The sequence below is a fragment of the Peromyscus leucopus genome, chromosome X, assembly GCF_004664715.2.
Source record: "Peromyscus leucopus breed LL Stock chromosome X, UCI_PerLeu_2.1, whole genome shotgun sequence".
Taxonomy (NCBI): Eukaryota; Metazoa; Chordata; class Mammalia; order Rodentia; family Cricetidae; genus Peromyscus; species Peromyscus leucopus.
In genome coordinates, this window is record NC_051083.1 from 28,940,772 (window position 1) to 28,966,181 (window position 25,410).

The window sequence follows — 25,410 nt, forward strand, 5'->3', positions numbered from 1 at the left end:
CTTGCTTGTGCTAAGGTTTCTCTACTCTTACACAGTTCATGATCCCCTACACATGGAATAGAAATGCCCACACTGGGCTGGGTCTCTCCATATCATAAATTAAAGCAGTTACTCACAGATATGTCCACAGGCTAACTCAACATACACAATTTGTCACTGAGACTCTTTCCAGCTGGTTCTAGCTTGTGTCAAGGTACCTATCAAAATTAGCAACCATAACTTCCCTAATTTGTTTTATCATACTCCAATATTTTAAAGTATTTTGCTGACTTGCCAAATTAATCATCCATGACCAAAGTATGAAGGATATACATCTTGCTTTGTTTATCTTCTTTAGAGAAAGTCAGATTCTAAGTTTGTATTTCTTAAAAAAGCACAACTCCATAGGAATCAGGTGAGACTTTTGTGTAACATATGTTATAATTTATCCAAAACATTTCATTGAGTTTATTATAACAAATGGTAGTAAGAGTCAGGATATCATAGGACATGTTAGGTCAAATAAAAGGAAAAGGTAGATGGTGAACAGTTTAGAAGAAGAGAAGTTTGTCTAACATGTCTAGTGTCTCATTATTGGTAATGGTTTTCTTCCTTTAAATTACATCACTTCTGAGAGTCCCCCATCCTACTTTCATTCTATTTCTGTGATAAGAAACTGTGACCTAAAGCAACTTGAATAGGAAAGGGTTTGTTTAGCGTATGATTTCATATCAAAGTCTATCACTAAGGAAAGTCAGGGCAGGAACTCAATGTATGAATCACGGAGGAATGCTGCTTTCTGGCTACCTCTATGACTTTACCTCCTGAAAGGCTGAGAACTGGGTTATTGTTCAGTCCTTGCATCTGGGTATCTAAGCCATCAGAGTCATCCAGCAATGGCTAATACCAGAGATACCCAGAAGTCAGTAGTTGTTCTATCTAGGAGGCTGGGTGGCGTAGCAGTCCCAATCTGGTGCCAAAGGCTTAGAGGGTTCCTGGAGAACCATTGGTCCTCTGTCTATTTTAGAAGCCCAGTAAAGCTTTTTCTAATATAAGTTGAAGGACACAGTGGCGACAGCAGGAGGAGGAGGAGGAGGAGGAGGAGGAGGAGGAGGAGGAGGAGGAGGAGGAGGACGAGGAACAATAGGGTAAATTAACTCAATGGCAAGAGGAAAGGCCAAGTGAGCAAAGATTATATAATCTTTCTTCACTTATGAGCAACCCCTTTTTAATCTGGGTTATTACCAGAAGGTGCCACCCACATTTTCAGTGGGTATTCCCATGTCAATTAAGGCAATTAAGACAATTCCTCCATTGAGGCTTCCTGCTCAGATTACTTTAATTTGTGGCAAGTTGACATTTAAAACCAACTGTCACACTCTCTCAAACCACCAATAATTATAGAATTGCTTCTGTACAAAACATCCCACATCACCAAAGCTTCTGCTTGCCTCATAATCAACCTTTGCATCAGTTTAAACCTCTGTTTATAGCACTGGAGATAACATGTCTGTAAATCCTTTTTGATTCAGTTCCCAATTATAGGTGTTGATGATTCAGTCTCCCACCTTCCTCATACTGCTTGAGTTGTATTATAAAACCCCTGAGGACTGATATTCCTTGTCCCTCTACTGATACATTGCAGATATCACTGAGAGTGGGTAGAGTGTAGGTTACTAGACACAGACACCCAACTGTGGCCCCTAAACTATCCTGTCTGATGACCAATTCTATCTTCACATAAAAGGCCAATTTTTTCCCACATTGCTTCCCATTCTTGACTCATATTGGGGCCTGATTCAAGAGCTTCAAAGGATTCTGACTCTAGTTACAGAATGATTTTTAATAGAACAAGATAAAAGAATATTCTTTATTTAGATGCTAGAACTGAAAATAAAATGTACACTGAACTGAGACTTACCTACGTGTTATGATGATGCTTTGGTTATTTTACTCATGATTTTGACGAGTCCCAGAAACACATATTTATTAGTTATGAAAAGCTGTGGTCCCTTCTAGACTGTGCTTATATATTATAATCCAAGAAAACTATATACCCATTTTGTAATCCCCTATCCAAATATTCATTAGTTTTGTGACTTAACTTAATGCAGTAATTAATGACTATAACATAAGCACCCACACCAGAATTAAGCAGTAAATCATGGAGGTGCTGGGAAATGCCATGAAAACCACATGATTCCGTTCTTCTTAGAGACAAGGTTTTGTGAGTGCGAAGAGCTGGCATGTACTATACTGGTGGATTAAGCAGGAGCTAAACTAAGTGGTTTTATGTAGGGCAGATTTGGGGCCTTCAAAAATGGACCAGCGGGGGTAAAATTATGAAGGCATTGAAAGTGTGTTGTGTACATAACAAATTATCATAATTTCTGGAAAGCTCTGTTGAGTTCCTGATTGAACTCACAGCTTGGACATATATGAGATGTCAAAGTCCATCCCCACAGTGACACACTTCCTTCAACAGGGCCACACCTCCTAAGAGTGCCACTCTCTATGGGCCAAGCATTCAAACATGTGAGTCTATGGGGTCCATACCTGTTCAAAGCACCATACTACTTGTCTTTGACTTCATCTGCCTGGACTAGCAATAGAAAGATTTCCCTCCATTTGGAAGTAACTTTCCACTGCATTAACATTAATCAGTTTTCTCTCCAGGTAATGATGTAGAGACAGAATGACAAGAAGGAGTCTTAGGGCAACAAGAAAGCTACATTTCCTTTCCTCATTCAATCTGTCCTCCAAGATTGCAGAATGACAAGAAGGAGTCTTAGGGCAACAAGAAAGCTACATCTCCTTCCCTCATTCAATCTGTCCTCCAAGATTGCAACAGGTCTCTCCAGCCTCACCAGATCACCATTCTGACTCAGGTTTCTCTCCAAAATGTTACTTAACCAGGAAAGCAGACAAAATCCAGCAGTCCTTCTAGCTCTATATCAACTTTTCTCTTCTTCCCAAGCTGCAAAGCTCCTTCCTGATGAATTAAAATGTTTCCTCATGTTGTTTATAGTTTGAGAACAAGAAGAAATCCTTCATTTCATGGTGACTGCTTCAAATTGCTTTTAGATCTCATAACCTTTCCCTCCGAAAGTAAATATCCAAGCACAGTAGGGGGAAAACTGATTTTGAATCAGTATAGGGAAGTTTGAAATACCTGTGATTTAAGAGGTGAGTTTAAAACCATCAATGATAGTCTGAACTATGACAATTGTGGAGCAAATTTCACAATCCCAATCCCAACCATTATGGCCTTTGTTTCTGTGGGCATTTTCAGAATGTTAAGACTTGTATACTTTTAGACGATTATACAGAGATGATTGACTGGCTCAATGATTGACTAGATATGAAGGGGAATTTGATCAAAATGTAGGTTTAAGTCAAAAGAGTTTAAAGGCCAGCCTGTTACTCATTACCTAAGTCATCTTATTTCAGAAAGCTTCTGGTAAAGCTGACTTATGCTGACAAGGGCTTTTTCTTGGTCCATACTGCTGCCTTTGAAAGAATCCCTGCATAAGCATAATGTGACTGTGGCTCTTTCAAGACATATAAACTACTTTGGTATATTTTCCTAGAGTACATTCTAGAGCAGTGGTTTTCAACATTCTTAATGCTGTGACCCTTCAATACAGTTCCTCCTGTTATGGTGACCCCCAACCATAAAATCATTTTGTTGTTACTCCATAACTGTAATTTTGCTACTGTTATGAATTGTAATGTAAATATTTTTGGAGATAGAGGTTTGTTAAAGGGGTTGCAACCCACAAGTTTGAGAACCACTGCTCTAGAGGAAAGACACTCCATTTGAAAAGGGAACTTTTACAGGTTTGCAAAGCTTGGCAATCTCTCTACAAGTTTCACCATGTTTGAATCATTTAAAAATGACAAATATCTGTACTATAGAAGGTGTGCTGGTGATCACTGGGCAGTAATTAAAAGACAGATAATTGGATACATAGATAATGGTGAAGTTTTTATACTCCTGGAGCAAAGCCATTGATAACTGAGTTCCTTCAAAGAACAATGAAACAACAACAAAAAGACATCTCATTTCAGTAGGATTATTGAGCAGTCAGATGGAAGATATAAAGCAGAAGGTGGGCTAAGCCATTAATGATAAAATGCTATAGAAGTAGATGTCAATTCTGAGAGTCAGGAAGACTTAGATTCAGATCCAATGTTACTAAGGGACTATAAGAAGTCATTTCACATTTCTCAGAACTGTAGTATTTTTCAGTGCCTCATTCATACTACATCTTCAATGAATCTCTTAGAGAATAAAAGGAAAGAAAGTGGAGAGACAGTTCTTCCTACAACCCACCCTAACATAGATTTACACATTTTCTATTTAGCACCTAAGCCATCCAAATTCCACTCACTTTCCATACTTAGTACAAAGTAGATACTCTCTTGACCTTGTGTTTCCTCCTCTGCGGAGGCAAATGCAAAATAACAGGAGTAACAATCGCATATCTTTTCAGATAATAATTAGGCTGGTTCTGGATCTCCCATTTTAGCTATTTGTTAAGAGTAAACTTAGTGACTGTGCTTGATTTTATGTGGAACTTTTCCTGGGGAGAGATGAACATGTGTTTATCTATCTATTCACCTTCCATCTGTCACTGGCAATACACCCCAGAACAAAGAAAGGATTCTACTCAACTGTAGCTTGGTGAATCAATGAATTCATCAGGGTTGCTTATAGGCACATGGGTAAATGAACAACTTATAGGAACATAGGTTCTCAGAAATAGTTGTATCACAGGAAAGGCACATTTGAAACTTGGGTAATGATTTACAAAAGCTGCATTACTGAAGTTTTCTGCTCAATTGTGGGTCACTCCACCAAAGAGTCTCCTCTCTCCCAGAAATTTTTTATTTTTTTTATATAACCTTAAAGGGGGCCAACTTTCATCAGCTTCTTAAGGCATAAGGCCCTCACTTCTCCCTCGAGGACTGAGTGCTTCAATTTAACGAAGATATACATCACTGTCCCATCAAGGATAAATCATCTTTCCTGGGTGTGGTGGTGCACACCTTTAATCCCCACACTTAGGAGGCAGTGGTAGGTAGATCATTGTGAGTTCAAGGCCAACCTGGTCTACATAGTAAGCTCCAGGCCAGCCAGGGCTACATAGTAAAACCCTGACTCAAAAAAAAAAAATCATCTTACTTTCTCAGCACTTTTTGCCACTATACGAACAGTTAACCATCCTCCTGTAGTTACCGCACTAGAAATGTTTGTGCTGTTACATACTAGTAGTTTAACACATACTATTATGTTCCCATCTGTCAGAAGGTAGAAAGTTACTTTGGTTTGCTCAAAACCATATCTGCATTTTCACAGAATGCTGCCACTTGATCTGGACACCCTCCCTTTTGTCAAAAGTGAGATGATCCCAAACAAAATGCTAAGGTCATTGCTATCTAGGTCTTTTTATCTCTCTCCACCTCACTGCTATTCAGAGCCATAACATTGGATACAGAGTGACAAGAATCAAGTCATTTCTTATTATTTTAATGTACCGGCTAGTAGCAGTTTATCTTCAAAACTGCTTGGATGTGTAATTAAACACTAGACATGAAATGACTTTAAAGTTTATTTAAATCTGCTGGTTGGAGCTCTTTTTTCTGGTGTTCAGTTTAGCCTTCTCCTTACTCGACACCTTCAAAACATTTTTATTCAGGAAATACGAAAGCATTTGGAAGTTCTAGCTGCAGATTTATCCATTGCTCTCCAAGTGGAATCCAATCCAGATTTGGACTTAATTAACATAAGCCAACCATATGTGTGCACATTTTCTGAAAGGACCACACACAGATGGGAAGAGTTATTATATTTTTGTCCCTCCTAACTGGTATTGCTCAATGCATATGGGTATTTCCTGTGATGTCTTTTTAATGTTTGGTAAACACGGACCTTTCTACTCAGTCATTGAAATTTGAGGCAGAAAAGAGAACTAGAACAGCTGAGGATCCAGACAATGTTGCCTTCAGTGTCCTCTACATCTCAAGTTCAAAAGGAAGAAACAAAAGCAGTGGGGTTGCTTATTTGGAATCAACTGAGAGAAAATTGTAATCTCTCAGCTCTGGACCAACCTGCAGATTTGGGCCAGTCTAAGACAGTAGTGAAAACATGACAGGCCTCTGCTGCCCAGCTACACTACTCTAAAGCCTGGGTTGTTGTCACTTTAATTGTATCTAGTTTCACACCTCCTTATAAGACTTTCGGTATCGGAGTCTGCTCTTGGAAATGTGGGTAGCAGACCCAGGAATTTAGCAGCTGGTTTACATAAAGACAGATATCGCTATTAGTACTTGAACGTCTTCCTAGCTTTGCATTTTAGTAGTCATAAGAACCTGTGGTTAAATATTTACTAGTTGATTACAATGAACAGTGAGGAATTGGTAGGATTTGAGCAAGGACAGATTAAGATTATTCTAGATGTCAACTCCTAACAATTTACACCATGTGTATGTGAAGAACCTTATCAGATATAGTCATACCTGTGCTTATCCACGGGTCAGAGGATTAGGAAAACAAATGGGGCATGGAGTGAACAGCACATTCTCCATAATGTATATGGTGAGTGAACTCAAAGCAGTAACTTCACTACACTGTTTCCATAAGAATGATTTAAATGTTTTAGTCTTTCCTGTCTGGCCATTGGGCTAATAATTATTTTGTGGCATTCTAAAGTTCCGTGTGTGTGTGTGTGTGTGTGTGTGTGTGTGTGTGTGTGTGTGCATACCTTTTTTTTTCAGCATCAACTGATTTGTTCAAGATACCTTTCTCTGTATTTAGGATGTTGTTCAGTGTGGGTTCTTATCTAGGTCCCAAAGGTAGGCCCATTTTTGTTTAGATGTATGACTTACATTATCAAAAAAAAAGGACTATTTACATTTGGAAAAACAAAACTCTAAATGGAGAATTGGAAAAAATAAAACTTAAATGTTGAAGAATAGTGGGTGTGGTGTGAACGCCTTTAATTCCAGCACTTGGAGGCAGAGGCAGGCAGAGCTCTGTGAGTTTGAGAATAGTCTGGTCAGCATTGTGAGCTCTAGGCAAGACAGGACTACACAATGATACCCTGCCTCAAAAGAAGTTGAAAAATAAACTCTTAACTATTAAATATTTCCTTGTCAAAGTGCAACTTTCTTCTTGAAGAAATTCTTCTTTCAACTGTTTGACATAAGATGCCCCCAAATATTGCCAAAATATTGCTCTATACAGTTATAGCCTAGGTGGAATCTTGCCTAACATCGTGTCCTCTTCCTAACAGATCTCCTGGTCTTCTTGCTGCATTCACTATAGTGTTGGTTGCCAGGAAACTAATCTTGGCTTCATTGCCTTGACTCCACCAACATGCTCTCTAGGACGACCTTGATTATCTCTCTCTTGTCTCATTGCCCTAATACAATCATATAATAGCCTACCTGGAGCTATGTGTCCTACCCTGATGTAAAAATGAAAGGGATATTTCCAAAAAAATCAAAATATCCCCTGGGATGCCATCAGCTCTACATGGTCTTCTCATTAAAGGTACCTGAGAATGTAAATTCTCACAAAAACCCCTCCGATGCTGTTCATATTGACCAAAGATTAAAATTCAGAATGTTAAGTACAGCCAGCCTAGCAGAACATTTTAATCCACCAATCCCCTATTAATTATTTTATTCCCTTTCTTAATGTGTGAAATTTATTAATGATGTACTTTAAAAAAGATTCATTTATTTCAAGTTTGTGAATGTTTTGCCTGCATGTATTTTGAGTTGTGAGCTGCCATGGGGGTGTTGGAAATCGAATGCTGGTCCTTTGGAAGACGAATTACTCTTTTTAAGCCATCTCCCCAGATCCTAATGATGCAGTTTTAACTTGACTTCTAACTTACCCCTGAGATACTTCTACGTTTGAAGTCTAGATGGGTTATGATGACAGTCTTCTTTAATTCTCATTGTATCAGGTCAAATCTTTCTAATACTAGACTGTCACATGTTTCAGAAATTTTAAGATCCTCTGATGAACAATTTAACAGATCTAAACATTACAGTAAGGCCATCTTTATGTTCTCAAGGAAAGAATGGATTATATTCTACAATGTTAGACAATAAAGCTATCTTCATTAGGGTTTCTATTGCTGTGATAAAACACCAAAAGTAACTTGGGGAGGAAAACAATTTGGCTTACAGCTTGTAGCCCATCATTCGATGAGGACAGGAACTCAAGGCAGAACCCTGGATGTGGGAACTTATGCAGAGGCCATAAAGGAATGCTTTTTTCTAACTTGCTTTTTATGGCTTGCTTAGCCTGCTTTCTTATCACCAGCGATGATTGTTACCACTGTAGTAATCTGAGCCTTCCTATATCAATCATCAATCAAGAAAATGTCCTATATACTTGCCTCCATGGAAATCCTATGAAGGCGTTTTCTCTATTTAGAATCCATCTTCCCAAATGACCTAACTTGAGTCACATTGGCAAAAAAACTAGCCAGCTCATAGCCCAGGGGTTGTAATAGCTATATAACCTGTATGTCTCATTTGCCAGGAAGTCCCTAATTAAAAAAAATGCCATTACTTGCTCTTTAGGTTTGCATCAGCTTCTTTTCTTTTCTTTTTTCTATAAATATTTATTTATTCATTATGTATACAGTGATCTGCCTGCATGTATGTCTATAGGCCAGAAGAAGGCATCAGCTCTCATTACACATGATTGTGAGCCACCATGTGGGTGCTGGGAATTGAACTCAGGACCTCTGGAAGAACAGCCAGTGCTCTTAACCTCTGAGCCATCTCTCCAGCCCCTGCATCAACTTCAAGAGGGTAAATTTACCTACAAAAGGAAAGCCTTATTTCTGGTTACCCTTAATTACAGTTCAGGATCACAGAACTGTCAAGCAGCATAGGTAGGTGGGCAAGCAAGGAAGTTAGGAGATTCACTGGAATAGAGCTCCAATTTTAACACTTAACTTGCTATGAGTCTTAATTGCTTTAAGAGTCAAGAAACCTGCTGTTTGCCATCATGATGTTGTTTTAAATTACTGATTTCCATTGTTCTCATAGTGCAGGCCCAGCCTAACTGTGGCTCAAGTATAGACAGTGCATTTTGGCACTTTGCTTTGAGTTTATTCAGTTTATTTCTAATGAAAAATTTGCTAGCACCTAACAAAAAGGCTCTGGCAAGCTTTCCTGGATTTCCTTGATAGTCCTGTAATTTAGTTATGTTCTGTGGGCTCTGATAACCAGCATCCTTCCTTCCAAAGCCGTTGTCATTTCCTAGTCCCATAGAATGAAAGTCTGAAAACCGTTCCAGGATGCTGATGCATTCATTGGTTCAGTGAATATTTGTTGAATGTCTACTTTGTGCAAGGAATGGTTTTTAGAATGTGTAAGAAAATGCCAGCCTTTATGTACTTGTACTGTAGTAAAGGAGAAAGGTCACAAAAATTTTAGAAATACAAATTAGTTTATTTAAAACAGGATAAATATTATAAACTATTTATAATATCAGCATCTACCAATAACTTAAGCTTTAAGCAAAATATATCCCCAGGAGTTGGCTTTATGAGCAAGGTGAACTGAAGAAGGGGAGAAGGAAAGGAGAACATATGGAAGGTGGGGAAACAGATTTCTGTACTTTGCTTTAGTTTTTACCTTTAAAATCTAAACGCTTGCTCAGCCTTCTTATTCTTGGGAAAGATCTATGGCCTCTGGGAATTTTCTTCCTTATTTGTGCATAAAGGAATGGGGATTTCTCTGAATATGTATGTATATGTGTATGTATGCACTGACTGTGGGAAAATGAATGATAATGCTTTAGGAAATGAGTTCTTTAACTCAGAAGGAAGCAGGCAGCCCTCAGATCATTGGCTTTAGATGCAGTGGTCTTAATATTTCAGGCTATGGAGAAAAGAACAAATTTGGCATGTTATAGGCAGTGCCTGGTAACGTGAAGTCTGAGCTTCAGAAAAAAATTGAAGAATAACTGAATTTTAAATAAAATATGTAACACTGTGAGATCCATCAAAATGTAATTTGTTTTGTTATTTAGTTTTTCACATCAAACCTTTTTAGTACAATTTCTACATCTTGGTACAAAATAATATAGAGTTTGCTGTTTGTTTGTTTTTAATTTAAATCACATACAGTATTTTTCATAATAATGAGGTGATAGTTATTTTACGAGGTTCTGGTCTGGGAAGAAAGCACAAAGGAATATTCTGGTGGTGACAAGATTGTTTTAAGTCTGGATCAGAATGTTTATTACTAGGATAGATGTAAATCTAAAAAGTCATCAAACTGCAATTTTAGGTTTCTGTCATTTTACTGTTTAGTGTATATGTCAAAGGAAAGAGGGGGGGAGGAACCTATGTTAGACTTCCAGATGTATGTTAAACCAGACATCATAAGTTTGAACCTCTGCAATTCATGCAGGACCAATTAGATTTTACAGTCCCTTCCTATTTGCTTGTCCAATGACATGATTTAACAAAGTATACAGCTGCTAGCCTTCTGTTTGATTATCGGTGCTCATTGTGTTCTAAATGTAAAACTTGTCTTAAAAGAAATGTAGGGAAGCAAGGGGAAAAAAATCACCCAGTGAGCTCTCATCTAAAACAAGATTCAGGAATTGTTTCATGTTTGTGGGGGAATTTTTCTCAGTGTATTCAGTCATCTGTGCTGTTAATAAAATTCTGTGTCCCTGTGGGATTGTTAGATCTGACAGAAAGACAGGAGTAATTACGTGAGAGTTTCTCAGCTCCCTCAACAAATGTGGACATCACTTTGCAGAAGAATCCAGGGCAGTGAGCCTATGGTGATGAGTAGCAGAGTTGAGCTGTCAAAATAACAACTTCATAGTCTTTAAATGTCACCCACTTCCATTATTATTATTTTCTAACTTCTCAAAGGTAAAGCTTTCAAAAATCTAATCTAATGAATTTCCCAGATTTTCTGCCGTTGATCCACTTTGATTATCCATACCATTTGCATATTGTTATATGTCAAACATGGTAGCTTTTCCTTTTTTAAATTGAAAAGCTATAACTATGTATGTATTTGTGGGGCAAAAGTGACGATAAAGTTTATAAATATAATATGGGGTAATTAAATGAAGCTAGTTAACTTATTCCTCACCCTCAAATGCTTATTTTTTTTTTTTTGTGGTGAGAACATTTGGAGTTTACTCGCAGCAATTTTGAGATGTATAACACATTATTTATTAAATTCAAAATATTGTGCAATAAGTCTCACAGAAAACCACTCCCTTCTTCCTAATTAAGGCTTCGTACTTGTTTATAAAATATTTACAGGAAAACAGTCAGAGAAGTACATACTATTGTATGATGGAAATACTACTCCTCTGAAAATGAAAAAGAAAAACAAATTCATTGAAAGCCAATGGATCTTTTTGAGTTTCCACAACTACATTTTGTAAAAACGAGCTATTTATTTATTTATTTATTTATTCATTCATTCATTCATTCATTTATTAGCTAGAGATTTTGTCCTTGCTTTTGTTCATTGTCCTTATTTTGAAGGGTTTATGATATCAATAGCAAAAAACCTGCATTTTCCAAAACAAGTCTTCACAAAGGAAATCTGTAGTTATCCATCCATTTACATCTACAAATGAACTCTAAAATTGATAAATATTATTTTTTATGTCTAAAAATGATATTTTAAGCCAGATCTTTAAAGCTCAAAACCACCTATTCCTTGCTCCCATGGAGTTTGGAGTCTCAGGATGCCCTCAAAAGGACAGCTTACTTGGTAAGTAATGAGGTGAACACTGGATCTTAACGCAAACAGTATAGGCTGGCCAGGGTCCACGGAAGAGGCTACCAACCAGCTGAGGATTCTAATCGGAGGGATATTCAATGAACCTAAGCACGCCTAGTTCTTTAGTCCATTTGCTTTATTTCTCTAAGTCAATTCTATCTACACAATTTCTTTTCTGCTCTCTTACTTAGCTCCTCTTGGTCCCTCCTGCTCTCAGTCCCTTCTGCTCTCAGTCTCTCCTGCTCTCAGTCTCTCCTGCTCTCGGTCCCTCCTGCTCTTAGTCCCTCCTGCTCTCAGTCCCTCCTGCTGTTCTCTCATCATTCTCCCTAGTCTTTCCATCTCTGTCCTCATCTTTGTTCTTCTCCATCAATCCTATTCTTCCAGTGCTCTCAGAGAACCAGCGTATATACCCACACAGTAATTCTTTGGTAAAACAATGTGAGGCTTGAAGTTTTCAGGGTCTCAGAGAGAGGTGATAAGGACCCACACAAAGCAATTAATTGTCAGCTTCCAATTACAACCCAAAAGGGGAGTGACAAAAGGGGAGTTCTCTGGTAGGGTCAACTAAAGGCTAAGACCAATTAGGGAAGTTGTGTGCTCAAACTATAATCTAGAAATGGCTAGATAGAATGTCAGGGGTCAGTAAGTCACAAGAAAGTCAACTGTCTTTGGCGCCACTTTTCCCGCTCGTTCCAGCTGCAGCTGCTTTCTGATAGGGAGGGGGACATATGCAAGGTGGCTAAGCAACCTATGTCAGAGCGTGTAGTATTTGGTTAGTTAAAGCACTTTCAGAGTAATTGCTGAGGAGAAAATCTAGGAATAGCACCTGGCTGAGGAGGAATAAAAACTTAATTTGCACACGAAAGAAGCTTGGCACCTATTGCCTGTCTGGCCTTGTAGGCAATCTCCTTGGGTCAGTGGGAAGTAATTGCCTTAACTCAGTATCTAGCAAATGCCTAAAACCTATCCCAGGAATGTGAGCAGTAAATCTCTTGAAGTTAGGGTCTTGTGTAAGTAACCTGGGGTGAAGGTAAGGGGTTGAGGATTTAATCATTAGTGGTTCTTTTCTCTATCTGTGAGTGAGATGAGCTAATGTTTATCTATATGCAGTTTTGTCCTTGGAAAAAGGTATCTTTGCTGAAATACTTTTGTCTGGAGAATGGTCCTGGACAGATATATGGTAATGAAAAATAAACGCAGCTGGGGACAGTTGTCCAATTACTCCACATGTATAGGGAAAATTGTGCCCAAGATTGAGATGCAATTGTGAGATTACATGTACACTAACATGGAGATGCATGGTAAATGGGGAGAATCATGACTGTTATTGCACAAGAAGTTTACAAGAGACAGCCAATTCATTCACAAGGCAGTAATTCCATAACGCCTTCCATGATGGTTTGCTCTCACAGAACCCTTAGTTCTGATAGGTTGACCTTCTGAACTCTAATTGTCACTGCTATATACTCTCATGGACTTTCGCTACCAGTGGCTCTCAATAGGATCTGATAATAAGATTATAATAGAAAAATGCAGAATAAAATAGAATTCTCTAGTTTTACCTTTCAGCTATTTTGAAAAGAAACTTTTCATTTCTTTCTTGAAGATAAAGCTGATAATGGATTTTATAAACATTTTTAAACAGCCTATACTTATCAACACAGATACTCCAGAATAAATAAAGAATAAAAACAAATAAAAACTAACCATGAATATTTCCAACAACTAGAAATATCTACTTTTAACACAGGGATGCATTTGTTTCCAAGACTGAATACATTTTTCCGTGATCATTGCTTTGTGTCATGCTTGTCCCCATCACTGCTGTGTTTTAATGTCTTTGACAACCGTCAACATGGACTCCTTATTCTCACTTCATATCTCAAGGTTTTTCTTTTAGTAAAAAATGTGTGTTATTATTTTCTTGTGCTTGAAAAGAATACAAAATGAACCATAGAAAACAAAGAGAAGCAGATTGGGAGGTAATTTGAGAATGAGCATAGTGGCAAAGGAGATTTTGGGTGAAAGTGTCAAGAGTCACATGAATCTTTGGATATGAAAAATGATTGAGATACAACAAGTAAAACTTGGAGCTATGAAGTATTAGCATCAAATTGGAGTGAAAATCATATATCCTACTTCCTAATTTGATCAGTGAGGAACAACTGTTTATTCAAGTTTTAATATCTTGCTTTGGGTACAATGTAGTTTTAGGCAGTATTGGGAAGGGAGCATAGCTCTGTTGATTATCAGTTCTAATTGGTTTCCTTGATTCTTACAAGTACAAAGAATTTCAGAGCAAGAGGTGAGCATCAATCCCATGAGAAATCAAAAGTAAAATGGTGGAAAAGAGATGATAGCTCAATAAATATCTTGATTTAAGGCCCAATGTGAAGAAGGCTAGAGCTCAGAACAGTTCAACGAGGAAAGAGATCAGTCACCTCCACTGCATGCAAGGCAATGAAGACTGTATAAACCACTATTTTAAGTATGCTTTTCTCACTCAAGCATTCCTTGCTCTATACCTGTGGAAATCCTAGAATGAATGCCACATTATGTTGCTAATTCATCCACGTGGATTAGTAAATGAAAAGTTTGTGAAGCCAAGTATTTGCCCATTTGATGGAAGGAGAACCCTTCCTTATCTGTTCACATCATGGCACATATATCTGGGATATAATTCTTAAACATAATAAACTTTATGTCTTTGTTTATCATTGTGGGAGAGAGCCTATTGTTCATATTACAACATTTTATCTTGAGATAAGCATCATTGTTATAGAGAATCAGAATCTGGAAGTGAGGAATACTCAGAATCTGGAGGTTGAAAAGTAGAGGGAGGGCTTATAATGAAGTGTTAAAATATTTTGTAAAGTTATCAACAGCTATTCTTCATTAAATCAAAGTTTTGCCCTATGAGCTTAGATTTTAGTATTTGAACCATATTTTGTTAATGATAGATGGATTTTTGTCTCTCAAGGATTATACTTCACAGATTTTAAAGTAGATTCTACTTTTTTTTCTTTATTAAGGCTCACCTTGACTTTATCTTGTCCCATGGACCTAAAGAACTTTCCAATGGATGTTCAGACCTGCACAATGCAGCTGGAGAGTTGTAAGTCATCACTGTTAAATGACTGCTTGCTTGTCGTAACCACTGGCATGCCTCTTTTAGTGGATCAATAAGGAATAAATATTTGTAAGGCTCATTCGCTACAAATTTCCCAACACTCAAGGTCTTAATGGAGGATGGGTGTTTAATAGGAGAAGCTCATTATCAGTACAGCAAGACAGACTTTAAGTTCATTTCTCTTCCTAAGAAAAAACCCACCCAAGTATGATTTAGCAATATTTTCTATGAAATGAAAAAAATTTCCTTTGATAATTGTGATTATTAGCCATCTTGCTTTTATAAAGAATCACTGTCTAATTAGAAAATTATATTTTTTTTGGTTTTACACTCATATAGATAGTATCCAAAGGGATACTAGAAATAAGGGACTCTTGCTTTGAGAATAAGACATGAAGCCCTTAATCATAGGAGGATTCAAAAAGGAGAGGCATGAGGACTAAAGTTCAGCAGGGATATGCTAGCCTAAAATGCTCAAGGCCTTGGGTTTGATCTTCAGCAATACAAAGTAATATAAATAAATCAATAAAATGTTAAGGGGCATAAGTTGACATGGAATAAGAGTTGGCATCTTCCTTAGAGAAGCAATGGATATGCTAAGACATGAGGAAGTAAATAGGGAAATACCATCTACTTTGTTTCCTTTATGCTCTTTGTTGCCACTGAAATCATTGACATGTGCCATAAATTGCTCATGCCTCCAAGGCAGTGGGATTTTCAGTTAAGATACATGAAATTGAGATCAACCTGGTAGACTCAGTCCAGGCAGGACCAGTCTCCTCCTCCCAGGCTGAGCCAAGCATCCCTGCATAAGCCCTAGGTTTCAAACAGTCAACTCATGCAATGAGCACAGGACCCAGTACCACTGCCTGGGTGCCTCCCAAACAAATCAAGCCAATCAACTGTCTCACCTCTTCAGAGGGCCTGATCCAGTTGGGGGCCCCTCAGTCATTGGTTCATGGTTCATGTGTTTCCATTCATTTGGCTATTTGCCCCTGTGCTTTATCCAAACTTGGTCTCAACAATTCTCGCTCATATAAACCCTCCTCTTTCTCACTAATTGGAATCTCTCCACCAGGGGCCTAGCCATCAATCTCTGCATCCAGTTCCCTCAGTCATTGGAGGAGGTGGAAATGGGTGGTAGGCTCGGGGGGAAGGGGAGGGGACGGGAGAGGGGAGAACAAGGGAATCCGTGGCCGATATGTAGGACTAAATTATATTGTAAAATAAAATAAAATAAAAAATACATGAAATTTCCTCTGGCTTGCTCTTGTGAGTTTCTCTGTTTACAAAGTCCAAAAACATTATAAGTGCTACTTACTTACAGGGATGTTAGGAGATTTAATGAGGCAGGGGCAAGGAAATACTTTTAACTTCTTGCTTTATAAAAATAGTAAGTGTAAAAAGACACATAGACTATTGCTTAAAAAGAAATGGCGATGGGCTTCTTTCTATGATTTAAAGTCACTACAGATTCCCTTGAAACTCCTTATAGAAATAAAAAAAATAACAAAAATACTTTTTTTAGATGTTGTCAGAGATAAAATGAGGATTTTTACTTATAATGCACTATATGTATTTATTTATTCCGCATTGTCCCTTCTCTTGAGAAGAGAGTTGAGAAAAACATTTTTATACATAATGAGTGTCTCTTCTTCTACCCTAAGTCTCCCCAGCCTCGACTCAATCATTTCATTTTTCTCTGTACAGCAGGACCCAGATCTATCCAATGAGGCTCATTTAAGACTTAAAAATCTTGGATTAGTAGATTTGCTTTGTCCTATGAAGTTGTTGGAAGTAGCTAGGATATATTCATATAGATTGGCAATGGGAGATATAGGTTAGCCACTGGTTTTATTGGACCATCGATATTTGAACAGGATCCATACTCTAGTTTTCTGCTTTCTATAATTTTAATTTTTTTGGCTTTAAGATGCTCAAAAGAATGTAGACATCAAATAAATTTGCCATTGATTTCTAGGTAGGGTTGGTAGGTCACTATCCTGTAGTAAGCAAGAATAAGAATTTATAAACTAAATAAATATGGCACAGTTATTAGGCATCTTCATCTTCATCGAATATTCTTTGTTCTCACTAGTCTGCTTTCCACAGTTCAAATAACAAGGAAAAAAAACAAGGAGAGCAAAGAAATAATGAGTGAAAAATTACTAGCTGTCATTTCCAGGATGGAGAAATATGCAGATACATTGACAAATAATGACCCAATTAACTATCATACTTTCTATTTTTTTCTGTGATTCTAGTCATATAACAATTGAACCTTACAAAATAGGGAACCTGTTTTACTTCATGAAAATAATGAGTGGGGAGATTTAACAATACATATATAATTGTTCTTGTGGGATTTGTTTTTGTTTTGAGATAGGGTCTCATGCAGCCTTGGACTAGCTATGTAGTCAAGGATGACCTTGAACTTCTGATATTCCTGCTTCCACCTCTCAAGTTCTGGGTCTACAGGCACATGCCACCACTTGCTGTTTTTTGTGGTGCTGGGAATTGAACCTAGGACCTTGTCCATGTTAGGCAAGAACTGTATCAAGGGGGCCACACACCTAGCTCCTGTGTATCACTGTTCTTGGTTTACGTATTGTACAAGGTCCCCTTAAATGACTTGCATATAGCCTTTCACACTTGCTAAAATGACTGAGAATTTATTCTCAGTAATTAACATAAGTTTCCTACAAGTAAAGCTAACACTCCAGAAGGGGCCAAATGTGCACTTGTAATACTCGCAGGCAGGCCTATAATGAATTCATTCTCATTAAACATTTCAAAAGGAATGGTTTCATTTGAAATACTAAGACTGGCACCATGAATTGGATTGTCTTATTGAACTGCCACAGACACAGCTCTTTTAAGAGAAGAAAAATCTTCAAAGGGTTTTGGTGTTTGTTTATGTGTTTGTTCTTCAGAGAAAGTTAGTGAATAAAGAGGCAGGAGATAAAAGATTCTATAGATTCCTTTATCTCGTTATACACACTCACACACACACACATACACACACACACATAAACACAATTAAATAGAAATACCTTGATGTGTTCAATTTCTCTGCGTCTGATGACATGTAGTTTTTGTAAAGGCTGTAGCTCTTATTAAGACTGCACATGAAATGATTCCCCTGCTTGTCCACTTCTGTAGATAGAATTCACAGTTTCCTAGGGAAAAAACATTGTTTGTTACTACTTCTTTCTTCCAGTTGGTTACACCATGAATGATCTGATATTCGAGTGGTTAAGTGATGGTCCAGTACAAGTTGCTGAAGGACTCACTCTGCCCCAGTTTATTTTGAAAGAAGAGAAAGAGCTTGGCTACTGCACAAAACACTACAACACCGGTAAGCTTTTCTTTCACTTATTAACCCCAAATGCCCCAATTTGCATATCAAATCAACTATCCTCGTATCTTAATTGTTGCCCATTCATGAAGCAAAGGGAGGGGAAGAGAACCCTCAACATTTAGGGTTCTTGATCCTGTGGAATAGGCCTGTGAGTGCAGCAGCTCATCTCCCCCAAATGCAGAAGAGAGAATTAGAAATCTTTTCCTCTTCTCTTACTGAGGGTTTGCTGTTGAATGAGTGTGAGGAAAGGTGTAGAAGACCTCATTAGTTGGACAGAAAACATAAATCTTGGCTGTTTCTTGCATCCACTGTTCACATTGCACCCTCAGGTCAATTTGCACTCCTAGCCTTAGTGGAAGAAAGTGATAATGACATAGGTCTGTGGAAAGCCAGAAATAGAGATATTCTTTGCAGTCCTGGAAAGCATTAGGAGTAAAGATGAGCACCATCTGGAGAGAGTTCAGCTGGCTCTAAAGTGAGGTGCTACTTTTAGCACTGAAAGACATATGTGGTGGGTAAGGTTGAAGTAGTGGCAACAAGTGGGCATCTGTTGTTGCCTGGAAGATTATACCTGCCCAGGAAAGCTGATCTTTTATTTCATATGCTCTGATCTGTTGATAACATGAAGTCTGATGGTAGAGAGGTAGTCATCAGTAACAGCTTTGGGTCTCTTGTGAGTAGAACAGCCCAGAGCAGCCAACAGCAGCTTCTCATGAAGTAGCTAAAACCTGCTCCCAAGCTATTCTTCCCAATATTCATGGGAAATAATACAAATAACCTTTCAGGTCTAACTCAAAGCCGATAAAGGAGAGAAAAATGTGGAAAGAGGCAAGAACATCTACCTCTTAATAGTAATGTTAAAAGTTATAGTATCTTCCTGTGCACTCATTGAAGCAACACTGCAAACAGTTTCTAGGAATTGAATGCTCTAAGGGTCTTCAAGCAATTCCCCAAAGGGTAGAAAGCTTTCACAATGAACAGAGTGTACACATACTCTATAAATGTACCTTTTGGTTTTACCACTGAGAATACAAAGACATACAATTATTCAAACACTCAGAATGTTCTTCTTACCCCGTAGGAGGTGTTGAGGGGCTGGGGACTTAGTTCAGTCAGTAAAGTGCTAGCCATGCAAGCATGTGAACCTGAGATCAATCCCCAGCACCTGGAGAATGGTGGCACATGATTGTAACTCCAGCACTGGGGAGATGGACACAGTTAGCCAGCCTACTCTAATTTGAAAGTGCCAGGTTCTAATAAAAGATTGGGTCAAAAGTCAAGGTGAATGACACCTGAGGTTGATCTCTGGTTCTACAAGCATAAACACACACACACACACACACACACACACACACACACACACACACGATTGGTTTCAATTATTTCATATTATATAGGTTATATGTTACACTGTATATAGTGTATGTTAATGGTTACACATTATATACTATATATTACATATAACACAAACATTTTTGAAAATTTTTTGTCAGTCTTGCAAATACCAAAGTCTTGTCTAAAAGAATCTGCAGCAGATCCAGATAATATGCTTTCAGTCTGAAGGCTCTTTAGCTCGCATATGCTTACACTATTATTTCCATTACTAGAAGAATTGGAAAAGTTGAATTGATTGTGTGAGGTGAGCATTTGTCCTCAACCTTCCATCTGAAACTTCCCCAATCTGCTTCCGATGTTCTTGATTTTTCAAAATCAAATAGGAGAGTAGAATGGGGGAAAGGAGTTCAACTAAGACTACAAATGATCCTTTTCTGCTTCTAGGCAAGTTTACCTGCATTGAGGTCAAGTTTCACCTGGAACGTCAGATGGGCTATTATTTGATCCAGATGTACATCCCCAGCCTGTTGATAGTCATTTTGTCCTGGGTCTCCTTTTGGATAAACATGGATGCAGCCCCTGCCAGGGTTGCCCTTGGCATCACAACCGTCCTGACAATGACTACCCAGAGTTCAGGTTCCAGGGCATCTCTGCCAAAGGTAAGTATACCTTCACTTGGCAATAAGTGACCTGAGAGGCTCTCAAAAGGTCTTATGGACCAGAAAATTCTGTGAAGACAGAAATTTTGCCATTCCCCTATACTGTTGGACAGGCAAGTGCATTAAGAAAGAAATGCTGAGTTTGAGAGTATCAAGACTCTGATAATATGGGAGACCCTCAAAAATGATTTCTATATTTATGTAAGGCAGGTCTTATACTGTAACAAATACTGGTTAAGTAATGAAAAGTGTCCTTCTTACAAAATTCCCCAGCTCACTAGAACTGTCCACAGATGTCATTTCTCATTTTGAAGAGTACATTGAGCTGTTGGCTTTGGTTTTCTGAGAGTGTGAGTCCGATTTAGTATTCAGCCTACTCAGTCTCATGCTGGTTGGATGGTCTCTACAATATCCAGTTCCAGAAAAGAATTGAGATGTAATCCCTTATCATTTTTGGCTTGAGCTTATGTTCAGTTTTGTTACATTTAATGTGATGAAGTGTTGGAGCATGTACAGTGTTATTTCTGGTGTTTGCAAAATAAGATTTGTGGCTATGACAAAGGTGGAATAAATACCAAGAAAATAATTTTACAACTTAATTTAGTCTCATACTTCCAAAGAATAAATGTGAGGTTTCTATATTCATATGGAAGCAAGTAACCCATCTCTGACACATTTTAAAACATTTTGTGGAATAACAAATAGAATAATGTACTCGTGTCACATACCTACTGAAATACAGATGTCAGAAATACCCATGGCTTTTTTCAACTACTTAATTGCTGATCCATTTTAGTTAATAGAAATTCTAATCTTCTCAATGAATGCCCTCATGCCAAACAGGTTCATTTGTTTATTTCTCTCTAGCTATTACCTACCATCATCACTGCATGCCATAAAACTGCAGGATGCACAAACACATATTTTACAATTTAATAGACAGCTAAAGTATTGGTGATAAATTGTGAGCAGATAATGTCAAAACATAAGACATTTAACTTCCAACTGCCCATTGCAATGAAAAGAGTCATCACTTATTTGCAAAATGAGATTTTCAGTTTTGTAAATGTGTTATTCAGTCTGTGGAGCTATTATGATTCTGCATCAACAGGCCAAACTATTGCTAAGTAAATTGTCACTGATCAGTGATATTTTTTTGTAGAGACATTCAGGAACTCAGATAGATAAACGAAGAGGGTATAATTTAAAATAATTTTATACTTGGCTTTGAACACATAGTGGTTAACCTTCTGCCACCAGCAGATTTCTCTTCCTACATGTGTTTTTAGTCTATTATTAAACAAATTCAACTCTCAGCTGACCATGAAGAGATGTGACTCATATGTATGATGGAGAGAAAGTGGGATTAACACACGAGTCATGGAAAATGAAAAATCCTGACCATATACTTACTTATACATATACATAAATATTCATTCATTTATAAATACTACAGTTCCTGAACAGATGGTCCATTGTGTTACCAGTCCAGCTGCCCCAGAGTCTACGGTGACACCCTGTACAGAATACACATGTACATTTTACTTGTTTATGGAAAGAAAGAAACATCATTTATGTTCACTGTCCACTACATAACTGTTGTTAAGAAATTAATGTATGCTTTTCACTTTCATTTCTGTTTACATCTGTGGACAAACCCCTTTATTAGTATGCATGGAGAATTGAGATCCAAGTTTTATGTCATTTTCACAGGCTTAAAAATCTATCATGAGCATATCTTCTTTGCAGTGGTGCAGACTGAATATAGTCTTTCACACACATTAGGCCAGCACTCGAACACTAATGCAGATTCCCATTCTATGAGCAATCTCTAATAATTTAGTAATAGTCAACCTGATTGCTTCAGTTATTTATTTTACTATCTTATCTATTGAAGGACTTCTTTTATAAATATGAAATTATAAATATATTTTCAAGTAACTATGCTGAAGTTTTGAGTAGAGTGAATGGGAGACGATGTATGAGAAGATAACCAACAGCATGTACCTACCATGTATACAGGCACTTGGTCAACTTCATTGTATTAGGCTCAACACCTAAAATACATGAGGCTGGAATTAGATGATTAATGAGTCCTCACTGTTGATTAATAAATTAATGAACAGTCATAACCCTGCCACATGAGACCATGTATAACATAAAACCGATCTGGAGTGGAATCCAAGCATGGAATTTTACAGAAAATGTTAGAGAACTTTTTTGCTTTATTTATTTACTTATTTATTGACAATTTCATGCATCCACATAATAAAGTTTGGTTATTGTCACCTCCCAGGTATCCTCTTTCAGCATCCCCCTCTTCTCCTTATACTTGTGTTGTTTTTTTTCCCACAAGTCTGACTCCTACTTGATGTCTTTATTTGTGTGGGACCCACTGAGTTTAATTAAGGTTACTTGCATGAGCATGGGCTGGGAAGGAGGATTTCATGGAACATGAGCAGCAGTGAGTTCATTCATGGATGACTAAAGTTTTAATATAAGGGAAATGTTATAATAATATGGTATGTACCATAAAGAAATGTAATTTGTCTAATATCATAGATTTCCTGTTTCCAAAATTTTCCAGCAGACTCTAGAAAGTTTAGAACATATGTATGATGATATACTGTGAAATGTAGGCAAGCCTGGATTTCTGTCTTGGGGCTTTCCTTCCTCCCCACCTCTCTAAGCCTGTTTACTTATTTCTAAAATAAGAACATCTTTAGTTACCCTTTTCAAATATTAAATGAGGACAAGATGAAGCACTACCTGTATAAATTGTTTATCCCAGTTTATACATGGTAGGCACAGGACTCTCTCTAGTTATTGTGGTTGTTACTTTTTCCCCCTGTTCATGCTGTATTAGAAATGATTGTTCACTGAGATGACAAACTATATTAGAAGATTCACAAAGAGTCTTATTACCAGAAGGTACCATAGTTTTAGATGACCCATTATTTAGATCCTGTCATGTTGCCAACAAGACAAAGCAAGGTTTATCATATGTATTATATAGACAGCACATGCCCATGTTATCAATAATCTTATGAATGATTTAACATCCACAGGATCTGAATAAACAATGACCTAGTTGTTATGCAATCACTGCCATTGAACATACTCAGTTAGCTCTGTGTTCCCTGCCCTTGGAGGACACCTGAGGATTCCATAGATTGTAATAGCATGTCATGCCATGTGACCCAAAAAAGCACACACACAAATACTCACACTATAATTGAACAGACAGCTAAAGCAAAGGTGACATATACATTGAAATATTACATTATAAAACTTTAAAAAATGATCACCCTCTACCAAAAGCTGTCTCATAGCCAGTTCAACACTCTTTTCTTTTCCTTTCTTCTAGCACAGTCCTCACCTTTGTCTTAAATGTGTGCCGTAATATAGAGCACCTTGCTTTTTTCACAGTTCATCAAGTTGTGTTTTGAATTCTCCAACTCCTGTGGCTGATTTGACCATCAGTGAAGGCTGGAGGTCTAGGGGAGGGTGGAGGGTTTCATATGACTGAATATGAATATGTATATTTTAGCTACAGGTGCTTTTAATAGCTAATTTGCAAGCGCTGGTATGCTTGACTTGAACTTGAGTTCCTCAAAGATTCTAAGTGGTGCCACATTCCACATCATTCTAGGTGAATAATAAACTCTTCTGAAATGTCTTCCCATCTTCTCTTTGTCATCACCTCCAGCAGTATATCCCATGCAGTTTCTTATTCCTAGGATTCTCATATTTAAGAAGACATCCTTACCATCTGACATACTGCCAAGTTGATTCATATTTGGCTATCTTCTCCACCATTTACTTCGCCCATTAAGAACTGCTTTCACCTATTCTAGCTATCCTACTATCTTCATATAAATCCCACACTACTGAGGACACATGTGAGATCTCAGAAGATTTCTTCCTTTTGAACCTTGGAAACTTATTATAATTTCAGCAACTCAGTAAATACATGGCATTTAGAAAAGGTATCAGTGTCTTCTATCACAAGAGCCAGGGTGAAAGATCTTCTTCCTTCTTTAGATTGTGAAGGACACCACAGCACTGGCATCACCCTCAAACTTCATTACTTCAATTAATTCTTTTCTACTTTCTTAAATATTTTTCTTTTATTTTTGAGATTATAGTATAATTATGTCATTTCTCCATTACCTTCCCTCCCTCTAAACCTTCCTATATGGTCTTCTACAGCCTCTCTTTTTTCAATAATTGTACATATATATTACTAAATATAACCTGCTCAGTCTGTAGGATGTTGCTTGTATGTATATTTTCAGGGCTAACCATTTGATATTAGATAACCAGTTGGTGTGTTCTTCCATAAAGAAGACAATGTTTCCTACTATCAACGTTCCATAGTTCTTTGTTTAATGTTGAGGCCTCTTCAGCTTCTCCCCACATACTTTGGCATGTCTCTTGTTTCCTTGGTATAGAGTAGTAGGCATAATCATCCTTAGATAATTTTTCCTCTTCTTAGAAAAACCCTGCCCCTTCCCAGATAGGAACAGTGATTCTGTAATATTAACACCTTAGAAATTCTGAAGCAACAGAAGTTTCTGTTACTGTGCAATCACACCTAGAAGTAAGCATCCTTAATTTTAGATTTTATCTCTATGAAGGCAAGAACTTCATTGATTCCACCCATGTTCAGGTATCTACAACTTGGCAGCACGTTTGATTTGTAGTAGGCAATTAGTAAAGAGTCAGTTAGTAAATTAATGAACAGTATTAAAAATAGCCAAGTTGTATTCTTGGCATCATTTAAATGGTGATTCATTCATCAGTTCTCTTACTTGATTAATGCTTATTAAGTATTTTCTTTGGGCCATGCATTGTGCTAGGTATCAAAGGAAGCAAAACACAGTCTTAACCTCAGAGGCTTATAATCTGGTAGGTCATTCAGAATGCTGGTGATTAAACAGTGTGGAATACAATAACATATCAAAGAGGATGTCTAAGCTAGTAACTGACAGTGATGGACAGAGAAGAAAAGGAGGGCAGAGAAAGGGAGTAAGGCCAGTATTGGGCAAATGGCCTAAAGGCAAAGGAGGAACCTGAGCTGAGTCTACAAAGCACATAAATTAGGTAAGGGAGGAGGAGGTAAATGTCATTCCAGGCAATGAGAATCT

At 37.6% G+C, this 25,410-nt stretch overlaps 1 protein-coding gene across 3 annotated transcripts in view; it reads left to right on the forward strand.

Moving 5' to 3' along the window:
- Positions 1-25,410, forward strand: part of Glra2 (glycine receptor alpha 2) — a 203,813-nt gene that overhangs the window by 59,781 nt on the left and 118,622 nt on the right. For all 3 annotated transcript variants that reach the window (XM_028883530.2, XM_028883529.1, XM_028883531.2), the window contains 3 exons: positions 14,808-14,890; positions 18,126-18,263; positions 20,046-20,260. In XM_028883530.2, coding sequence (XP_028739363.1) covers positions 14,808-14,890; positions 18,126-18,263; positions 20,046-20,260 — 436 coding nt within the window. The remainder of the gene's footprint in view (positions 1-14,807; positions 14,891-18,125; positions 18,264-20,045; positions 20,261-25,410) is intronic.